Genomic DNA, 11,254 nt, shown 5'->3' on the forward strand with positions numbered 1-11,254 from the left:
ATCTGGGTATAGTCCAGCCCGTAGACCACCCCTTTTGTTACCTACCTCTGCTTGAGCTTGTCACTTGTGGCCATTAGAGACTGTAAATTGCTCCTCCTGCCTCTGCTTTCTGTGGTCCACCACACACAGACCGTAACGAATTTATAGCAACTTTCACTTTCTCCTACAATTTTATCGCAATAAACACCTAAAAAGAAACACGAAATCCCTGCAAAGTCCTACTGTCAGTGTTCCGAAATGTGCTCTGCATTAGGGATGTCCAGATCAGTACTTCAGGATCGGGATTGGCTGCCAATCCACTGTATTTTGCTTTCGCTTTCCGCCACGAGAACAGGCTGATCCGGTTGTTATATCACGTTCATAACTGTGAGCCACACTCCAACATGGTAGGTGCCAAAACTGGTTGCCACTCGACTCCCGGTACCTGCAAGATCATTACAAGCTGGACCACAGCTGAGTGGGCTAAAATGCAATGTCAACACGCATTTTTTTCACTCACTTATATTGCGGACATGTGTCTGTACGTTCTCCCAGGCAATTACTACTGTCTGTCTAACATTTCCCCAAATGTAGGCTTTTCGACCGTATTGAAAGGTTACATTTCTTTTGCAATGCAGCTAGCCACACTGTGAACGTGCACCATTTTGCGCTGTTTCGTTTAATATTTACTCCGCCAATCAAACTCCTCAGTATATTCTAAATCACACATCAAATTGAGCTATAATTTTGAAGAGATATTTTCCATATCCACGTTCAATTCTACAAATTCATGTTTGTAACAAAAGCTTATTAGCAAAAAGAAAAGGTTCGGTACCGGATCAGCAAGAAAAAACGGAAGCCGGATCAGAAGCCAAAAAATGTTGATCGGGACATCCCTACTCTGTACAGTTTAATGAGGAAATAAATTGTTAGATTCATTGAAATCCTTTGCTTTTGAGGAGAAAGGTTACAAAGAACACTTAAAACTTTGATCACAAATTCGTAAAATTTCAAGCAGATGTAATGTTATTAAAAAACAGTCCCAACACGTGGCAATTTTTGGCACAAATTTGTGGAAAAAGCTTTTGTATTGAACTTGTCAACACAGGTGATAGTCACACTAAATATACAGGTATTTTGCTAAATGTCACAAAACCAGTTCTGATTTTTTGGTTACACAACCACACCTTTTGCCGTTCCTTTAATCTGGAAGATATAGAAGCCTCCCTGGTGAGGTGTTCCCAGTCGGGAGAAATCCCCATGGCAGACCTTGCACAAGTTGGAGGGATTATGTCTCACAGCTGGCCTGGGAACACCTTGGGGTCCTCCCAGTGGAACTGGAAGAGGTAGCCGGGGACCGGGAAGTCTGGACTTCCCGACTGAAACTGCTGCCCCGGCGACCCGGACCGGATAACAATAGAATAGAATAGAACATTTACACAAGCTCAACCTTAATTGACTAATCCCAACTAAAATGCAATCTGACTTCTACTTGACTTCACAATCAGGTTTGCAGGTGTGTGGTGTATGTAAATTTACACAACAAAGCCATGGTCTGCAGCAGCAAAATGATCAGAACTCTGCCCTCCAGCCTCACCCCGCCCTTCTTTCATCAGCCTTGAACTCAGCCAAGACCTCGAAGAGCAGCATTCATCAAAGCTACGAGAGTCCACTCAGTGGTCCCACTAACATTCTGCTAGGGTGAGATGGGAGAGCAGAGGGTCGCACCTCCACTGACAGTGTGAATGATCACTCAATCCTACCAGAGGCCAAGGTCATGGAGGAAAGGGGAGACATAATACAATTGTTTATCTCTCCCACTGATTATTATTCCACTTAGGTGGTGCACTCTTTTCCTCTCCATGTCTAACATAATCTAAGGATTTAGTATCAGTTGTTAACTGTGAGCATAGACATCGATATATGAATATATGGTGTGATACGCCTTGCAGAGACCATAGTCCAATATGTTTGTCCAAGATTACTAAGCAGCTTCAACTACTCCACAAAATACATGCATAAAAAACTGAAACTGCATTTGGCAGTATCAGTGTTTTAGTGTGTTCATATGTGTCTCCCTCTGTAGTTCTGTTTGTTTTAGACATAATCAAGCTGCCTGGCACGAGATTGATGGTGTTCACCTCAAGTTTGGACTGTTCAACATGCGAGAAAGAAGAGTGGGAGTCATATATGGTCCCTGCCACCACACTTAACCCCCTTCCAGTACGTCTTGATATTGACACCATTCTAAAAAAAGCTGCTTTGCAAGTACAACTGTATAATGTTCACCATCTTACCATTTTGACACACCTTACATTATAGCATTACTGGCACTGATGTGAAAGCATAATCACTATATGGTCAATTATTGCACGATAAATTAGTGATGCTCTCAGATGACAGTTTTTCACTAAATTTCATCAAATGCCTGTGCATTTTTTTTATAAAAGCTCAACTACAGTCGTCCGTCACCACTTTGCGCTTCAAATTTTGCGGTTTCACTCTATCGTGGTTTTTCCAATATATATTATTTCATAAATCATGCTTTTTCGTGGCTGAAAACGACCTATAAGTAGTAAAAAAAATACATATTTAAACAAATTACATTTTTTTCAAGCATAAAAACAACTTAATGGACTAAAATATAAATATAAGCCATTAAAAAAAAAACGCACTGAAAGATGTTGAAGAAATGTAACACACTGGTCACTATGTGTCAGTAATGTTACTGTAATATTCAATGAGCCACTTGATCGCCGAAACAAGCTTTTATTGCAGGTTTAAATTTTCTCACAACAGGCACAATAATCTTGAATAAAATCCCTAATAAAAACGCAAAACACAGGCTACTGTTGCGGCCATACCCCGTCCCTCACTCAGCTCCCCGAGGGAAACACATTTATAGTAACACGCATCACCATGAGCCTTGTTTATGTCTTAAATGGCTTATTTACTCTTATTGTGTCTACTATATTGGGTAATACGAGTATAAAGGTGACTATAGGGGTGTTATTTCATGTCTAGAGGTCTCTAATAATGTTACAATAGTTAGGACACAAACAAGTTTTCTATACTATAAAAAGATCCTACTTTGCGAAAACTCACTTTCACCAATTAACCGTGATAAACAAGGGATTACTGTATATTTCAAGTAGATCTTATTGTGTTTCAGTAGAGTTAGTTGAAGCCAAGCTTATGTTAATAAAGTTGTAAAGCCAAAGCCAAACATTTCAAAGTTCAAGCCTTCAATTTTAGGATTTGGAAAATGCCTGGCTGAGGACGCATACAGTTCTTCTTCTTCTTCCATCTGCGGTCCCTAAATTGCCATTCATACTGACATCAGCAATGATCACTCACACAGATGTTCAGTGTCCCACTACACCAGGAAATGTATAGACAAGGAACTTCTTTGTCATCAGTGGAAACAAGTTCACGTTCCGGGTAACATTTTTTCCCCCAGAAAAGATGGAAATGTCCGCAAAGTGGTACTTGCCAATGTTGCACTTTGTGGTCTTGAGGTCAAGTGTGGCGCATATTGCCTTTCAGGATGTTTATGTGGGTACAATTTAAGCTGTTTCATACATTTTATCCTTCTAGTGGATGTTTGAATTAAACCACTTCTGGTCTACACAGGAAGTAGGAAGTAAGATCATCCATTAACTAAATGAGGTGAACAGAAGGTGAGACATAGCATCTGGTGCCATTAACTTGATCATCCTGCTGAAGCAAGTCTTTTAAATATTGTTGTGGTTACATTGTGTTTGTCCTGTTAAACAAGCTTTAGGCTTAAGCCCGAGTCTGTTTTCCTCACATGCATTTGTTCGTTTGAAACTAAAGTCGCTGGTACACTAATTCTCAACTCCTGTACATACTGGCTGCCTTAAAGTGCTCAACAAAATGAAAGTACTCGCTTATAAAACATTTTTGTCATACTGCTGTCATAGATAAATAAACAACTAGGCATTAGGAGTCAAATTAAGTGGTGATTTGACACGATTTTGACACACCCCCCAGGCAACTTTGCCATTCACTGATATTTTGTTGTGATAACTACGATATAACACACACAAAAAAGGACACAAGTATGTTTTTCACTAGCAGTAAGTGGCACTGACAGCTCTATGCACACTGCAAAATAAAAGACCAGTGAGCAGTGATTGCTTAGAGCACCCATATTACAAGGGTACTAAGATTCCTAGAATAGATCTAGTCAAAAATTAGATTTACTTACTGCAAGTGTCAGATCGACTGCAAGATAGGCTAGAAAGACGAGTGACAGCAAGCCATATTTTGCTAACAATTCAGGTCCAGAACACGTACGGATGACACCGGCAACCAGGTGCAAACAAGCACAGCCATGAACGCACGCGAAGAAAGTGGCAGATTCACAACAACAACGACATTTACTAATATTGTGCTGTGAGGAGTATGATATGTTTTACTGGCAGTGATAGCCACTGACAGCTATCAGCTTGCTTTTTGCATACTGCACAGAGCTGAAGACAATAAACAGTGTTGTTTAGCAAGCAATTTGGCATGATAACCCATATTATTATTATAAGATTCGTTGTGAGGCTGCAATCAAAGACGACCACTTGGATTTATTGCTGCACGGCGCAACAGATAGCGCATTAGCCGCTTAGCTAGTGCGTCAGAACAAGCCAGATAGGAATTAGCACTGCATTAGCCGCCATGAGCACTAGGCTGACTACGACGGAGCGTATTAGCAGTAGAAATGTAGATTAGCTTACTGCCACCTTGGCATGCTTTTCCACAGTCGAACGTCCTGTGGGTTTTTGACTTATTTCTGTCTGTGGGGCACAAACAATTGTCCCACGAAGTTTGCCGACGGATTTGACGAGGAGAACTACTCTCTTCGAGTGTTCCAGCAAAAACCTTCAACATAACGAGCGGGCACAATATAAATAAATATATAACAAAAACAAAAGAAAGAGCAGAAGTTCTGTCCGGATCTGACGTCACTTGCTCCGCCTTCTCCAAACACGGAAGAAGTGACGGAAATGTTAGAAAATAATAAATATTTAAACATTCGAGCACACACCTAACACCTATATCGCTTTCAATGTTATTTTTCAGGGTGGAAATAACAAGACTAACGTGTTTTGGTGTCATGAAGACTGTTAACACCTCACCTATATTTGCTTTGGAAGCACATCTTAATTATGAGATTCAATTAAAATAGACACTGCTTGACTTTTTGAAACTGAGGGACTTACATATGAATATTGGGTATAAGTAACATACTTGTTGTGTTTTTTTTCCTCATTTTTTGTCTCCCGTAATGTTATTTCTCTCTCCTACAGCCTCCATGACAATTACATGCAAATTCATCATGGCCAATTATGCTAATTAGACAATGATGCCTAACCTCCTATCCCCCACCGCCGCCACCACCACCACAAATAGATCGCAGTCTGTGGGAAACACTGCAGGGTATTGATTAACATGGATTTTATCCCGCTCTTCTAACCTTTAAAACATTTATGTGTTTTGCTTCTGTGGGTTCCAGAAATTAAAGTCCTATTCTGTGACATATATAGCCTATACCGGTGTGTCATGCAGGCACAAAATAAAAGACAGACTGGACACAAAAAGACCCAGCTGACCATGAGAGGGCCCAGTAGACAGTCAGTGCTGTGTGTAATTATTCCGTGTGAGGATGGCCTCTGGGCTATCAAGTCCAATGCAGTGGAAAACATCGCACGCGCTTCAGCTTACCAAGCCCATTCATGTCCGAGCCAGAAGAGTGCCTGGGGCAAGAGGGGAACACATGTTTGACTGACTGACTGACTGGATGAGAGGGTCTGTCCTTCTCTAAGCTCTCTTGTGTTTCATGCCAACAGACACATGTTCAGTAAGCATGTTCCACCACCATCTGCCTTCTGTAACAATGCTGACACACACACCTCGAGCGTTCATGCCAGACGCAAACCCCATGTTGGCATGTTTTTGACGTGTGTTTGACATCATTCATCTTCTTTAATCACAAGAGCCTGTGACAGCCCTCCACATGCGGAATACCACGCACAACTTCCCTGCACTGTCACCAGGAACTGGGAACCTTCGTTGAATGTTTCAATCGTGGAAACCACATTCTGCATTCAGGTCCAGGATGATGCTTTCAATAATTCAATAAAAAAAAAAAAAATTAAATAAATGTTTTCAAATGGTTCATACATTTTGGGGCGGAGTCTGCAGTGCTGAACATCTGATTGGATGACTATTCAGTGTGTTTAATTTCAGCTGCCCTGTTTAAGAAGTCCACAGCTGTTGGCAACATATACTGTACTGTATATCTGTTCAGAGTTTGATCAGTTGGAATAGTGCACTGATTGTGATTATGATTTTGCAAACAGCAGAGGCACTGTTGATTTTGCCTCAACTAGTTTGTAGTCTAAAGAAGCAAAAACATGCCGTGAGGAATCCTCAATCCACAAAGTCCTCCGCTATGGCACAATTGCTCAGCATCATTCTACTCAATATAGCACTGCGATTGAAACAGGAGTTCAGAACACTCATTCATATTCATACCTACGGACAATTTACAGTCTCCAATTAGCCTATGTGCATGTTTTGGGCTATGGGAGGAAACTGGAGTACGTGGAGAAAGAGTCAAGTTAAGAGTTGAACCCAGAACGTCTGCACTATGAGGCACTAACCACTGCTAACCACACTACTCACTGTCCTCCTACGAGATGGAGGACTCCCAAAAGTAAGCAATGTGCAGGCTCTGTTGAATACTGAATCCAAAGACAACATCCAGAGGGAAAAGGTTCACGTCAAAAGTATAGAAGATTGGGTGGATTGATAACTCGAGCAGCAAAGTCCTGGAGAAACATAGTCACGGGAAGCTTTTAATTCCTTGAAAAAAAGTTCTTTTGGTTGAAATGGACCCACAGTAAAATGTATACTGATGTACTGTACCCCATAATTCTTGGACTGTGGGATAGCTGTCCATACCATTCCCAGTTCCCAAGCTGTAAAAACTACTATCACACACTGCATGGGAACTTGAGGTCAGGCAAGGTGGCACGAAGAGAGATGAGAGCCCTGGATGAATAATGTACGTCCTTACAATGACAGACCAGTGTATGACTGATGCAGTAATACTACGTTCGTCTGATATGATGGACAGTGGCTGTTCCTAAACCACTACAACTGAGGGAGATATATTTTTAGGACTTCCCCTGACAAATCGGTCTTCCTCGTGAATCAACAAGGGATAATGTGTACAAATGTACAACAACATCCACATGCACAGAGCTGAACCGCCAGCCCTGCGGGGGAAAGCCCTGATTCAGCTGACAGGGGATCAGGGTCGGAGTCAGCTGATACAAGGTCAGCTTAGCATCACGGCAGCCCTCGGGTTAGTCTAAGATAAGTACGACAGCAGCCTCCGGGTGTCTTCGTCATGCTCTGCATCACATTCACATAAAGTCCACGAGACCAGCAGCACTCTGCCTGGAAAACCTGCAGTGCTTTCTGTTCCTCCAATGACCATGTTGGAGAAGTGACAGGTGGACTTTTATATAGTGTCAACAGCTGAAAGTCTGTGGGGGTTAAATATCTGTGAAAGTGCTCAGTTGGAAATATACAGCTCTATATAATCACATATTGAAGCTACATGAGTGAATGAGAGGCACTTGTTATGGGAATCTTACCATTCTGGGTGTGAATGGTGAATAGAATGAGGGAAAAAAGAAATGAGGGTTGGAAAAGCAACAACTGTGATGTGGATGAAGAATCCAAAAAAAGGTTTAGTGTGGCTGAACTCTGAACAAATGTGACTGACCTCTTCCAGTTTTATCATGGCTGCATGGGCCAATATATTAGAAACACTTAAAGAGCAGAAACAGTTAAAGAGCACTATAAAACCAGAATGAAAGCCAACCCTGTTGTATTGGATTACAAGAGACTGTTCAGGTGTACCTTATGATTTCCTTGTCTACTATTGTCCTACAGCAGATGCTCTCACCTACGGGGATCGAACTTACCACTGGAACTCATGATGCCCAAGGTGTTCTTCTCCAAAATAAGGCAGTTTCGTCGAAAAAGAATCCCATACAGAAGGCGGCAATCTCACTCAGAATAGTGAATCCATATTGTGTCATTTAGAGTGAATATCCGGTGAAGGCAAATGATGCTCCTCACTCTTCGCAACGCTGCTTCCAGTCCATTTCTTACAACACGGGGAAAACCAGAATAGAAACCAAAATTGAAGAAAAGACACAAATTAGTATACTGGTCCTGTTTTTTCCTGTGTGTGTGCGTGTGTGTGTGTTTGCCAGAGGAGAAATTGGGAGTAGTTATAACACAAAGCAGCTCAGTCGGTTCCACCTTCACATTCTCTCCACCGGCTCTCCCTGACGGTGTGCGCGCCCCTCACGCGCCTTCACATAGTCACAGCTGGCCGTTTCCGGTAAGCCTTTTCAAAATAAATTGAAACAACCTTGCTAGTTGTGCCCCCAAAATGATAAGCAACTGAATCAGGTGTATGTACCACTTAAATAACAAACCCTACAAATAGACAAGGTTACCTAACCATTTATGCGAAAATACTCATAACGAACTTGAGTTTGTAATGCGTAATTTGAAGAGGCGAATGATACGTCTTCCATCCCATTGTAAATGATCACTTGCCCATTTTAACTCACTTATAAATTGTCGTAATTAAACAAGCTCATCCCCACATAAATATTTTACGCTACAAACTGAGATAAAATGTCAAAATCAGATAAAAACTATTACTGTATGACAAGCGTCTGTGAAATAACATGTTCAGTGTTGTAATTCAATTATAACTGTGCAGGGTGTGGTGCTTTTATTGTGTCTCACAGTTCTAGTCTGTTGAAACTTCAATGTTTTTATTGTGAAAGTTTCTCTAGTGCCAAAGTAGCTGTCATTGCTTGACGCACCTGTGTTATTCTCTGGGGGAGGCGACGTCACTGCTAGCAGCTTCACAGCTCCCAAGTGACACTACGTCACTCTGCAAAAAAGTCTTCCCCCCCCATGTATTGCTTGTGCAGAAGGAGGTAAATATTTGTAGATTAGATTTAACCATGCCTGAACTTGTAGCACAACTGAAGAAAAACTGCAAAAACCCATAGACGTCTTTTATCTCGGTCCAATTTATTTTAGCCAAAACTGCTTTAACAGCGCCCTCTGCTGGACAATTCCCGTAAAGCATTAATTCCTTTTCTATGACGCTTGTCCTCGCTAAGGTCGCGGGCCTATCCCAGGTGACTTCGGGCGAAAGCCAATGGCAGGGCACATATAGACAAACCACCATTCACACTCACATTCATACCTACAGACAATTTAGAGTCTCCAATTAACATCACATGCATGTTTTTGGAATGTGGGAGGAAGCCGGAGTGCCCAGAGAAAACACACGCATGCACAGGGAGAACATGCAAACGCTACACAGAGATGACTGACAAAGATTCGAATACAGATCTTCCAGATCTCCTGACTGTGTGGCCAACATGCTAACCACTTGGCCACCATGTGGCTCCCATACACTTAGTTAATTAAGTTCATTTAGTTAATTGGATTATTTACTGAAGAGGCGAGGTTAATTTGTGGTGAGGCATGCTTGACTGTGTGTGATCGTCGCCGTAATTACCTTCACTGGTTTGTGTACTTCTGGTGTGGTTTCATTAAATGTCTTTAGGAAGGGGTAAAAGGGTGACTTACAGGGAGGTTCAGTTTTGATCAATTTAATATGTAGATTTGTAATTTCTGTACATAACATTCCCAAAAATGGACTTGGATTTTACTATTTTATGTCAGTCATGGGCCTTTAGAACCGTCAACAACTTTCCTCCCATTATGTGTGTGTGCGTGTGCGCTTGTGTGTGCGTGTGTGTTGTTTTCATTCAATTATCCTCCAACTATGTCCTGAGGAAGCCCTGCTTGTGAAGCTCAAAAGGAAGCAGGACAATGAGTCAACGGGATGTGAGCGGCGGCGCCTCGCTCTCCTCTGCCGCCACACACACTGTCCTCCACGGCCTATTTGTTCCTAAATTTACTACTGCATGCGTGGCCTTGGGGGGTTCAGGGTTCAGTCGTTCCTTTTAAAAACTAGTTTAGCTTTAGATACAGTTGTCCTGGTGTGATGAAGGTCTTTCTCCTCAATTGCTGATTACGTGTGTTTCTTTTGTAATTATTAAGCACCGGTATGGATGATTCATTTGAGCCCAGTGTGTGCAAGTGACTGTGGGTGGATCTATGCCCACTGGTCCTGGGTGCTGACTATGCTCTGTGTCAATCCTGTGCTCTGGACTGACAGGGAAAAAACAGGAAGCTGGCCTTCCCGTGCAGTTAGAGCAGCAGGGGAGGTCAGGTTAACACAGCAAGACGGTATAGGCCGGGGTCGGCAACCCGTGGCTCTTCGGCCTCCTTGTTGTAGCTCCCTTCGTCGAGCTTGATGATTTTTTTGTAACACTGAGGTGGGGGAAATGTGCATTTTCTAAAAGAGCTTGAAATACAACTCACCGTAAGTCTGTGAATCTATCTAGACCACGTTCTGACTGATGATCGGAGGAGCAAGTGAAGGGGGAGGGCAGCCAGTGTGTGCAGTGAGACACAAAAAAGATGTCTTGTTGAGTGTGCTACCCCCACGATAATCTATTCATAACCATTAATACGTTCCTAAAAGAAATTCTCTGAGGAAAATATTTTAATTCTGAATTAACATACTGTATTCCTTTGCTTTCACTGCCATTGATGCTGGTTTACCCGTGTGTGTGTCAAAAATAAATAGGAAATTATTCCGAAAATGAAAGAAATGCCTCTCTCTGCAAAGGCAGCTAATGACAGGACCAATAGAATGCCAACTGACATCGCCAGTAGGCAAATTGATGACATTAAGCACAAGCATATTCAACTGCCTGTGATGAGTTTAGTGATGTAAACAATATTGATCAGACAGCACTGATATGCAGATATGTGAACTCTGATGGGCTTTTTTATGTTAAGTTCGCTACATTTTGTTTTAATTTTTACACAAATACGGGAATGACTCAAAAAGGCCTACATAGTTCAGTGTTTGAATTATTTCAAAGTAGGCCTACACATGCACTCTGTACTTTTGTTATTTGAATTATCCCAGTTGAACAGGGTAAATTTAAAAGAGATTAAAACATCTAAAAGTTTATCAACTGTGTGATGTTTTGCGGCTCCAGAATATGTACTTTATATTTAATATTTACTGGAAGAAGAGGCAAAATGGCTCTTTTGATGGTAAAGGTTG

At 41.7% G+C, this 11,254-nt stretch overlaps 1 protein-coding gene across 2 annotated transcripts in view; it reads right to left on the reverse strand.

Moving 5' to 3' along the window:
* The window catches only part of ablim3 (actin binding LIM protein family, member 3), a 58,235-nt gene extending 49,855 nt beyond the window's left edge, over window positions 1-8,380 (reverse strand). For both annotated transcript variants that reach the window (XM_054791268.1, XM_054791269.1), the window contains exon 1: window positions 7,995-8,380. In XM_054791268.1, coding sequence (XP_054647243.1) covers window positions 7,995-8,007 — 13 coding nt within the window. In that variant the 5' untranslated portion in view covers window positions 8,008-8,380. The remainder of the gene's footprint in view (window positions 1-7,994) is intronic.
* Between the last annotated feature and the right edge of the window lie 2,874 nt (window positions 8,381-11,254).

The sequence above is a fragment of the Dunckerocampus dactyliophorus genome, chromosome 11 (genome assembly GCF_027744805.1).
Source record: "Dunckerocampus dactyliophorus isolate RoL2022-P2 chromosome 11, RoL_Ddac_1.1, whole genome shotgun sequence".
NCBI lineage: Eukaryota > Metazoa > Chordata > Actinopteri > Syngnathiformes > Syngnathidae > Dunckerocampus > Dunckerocampus dactyliophorus.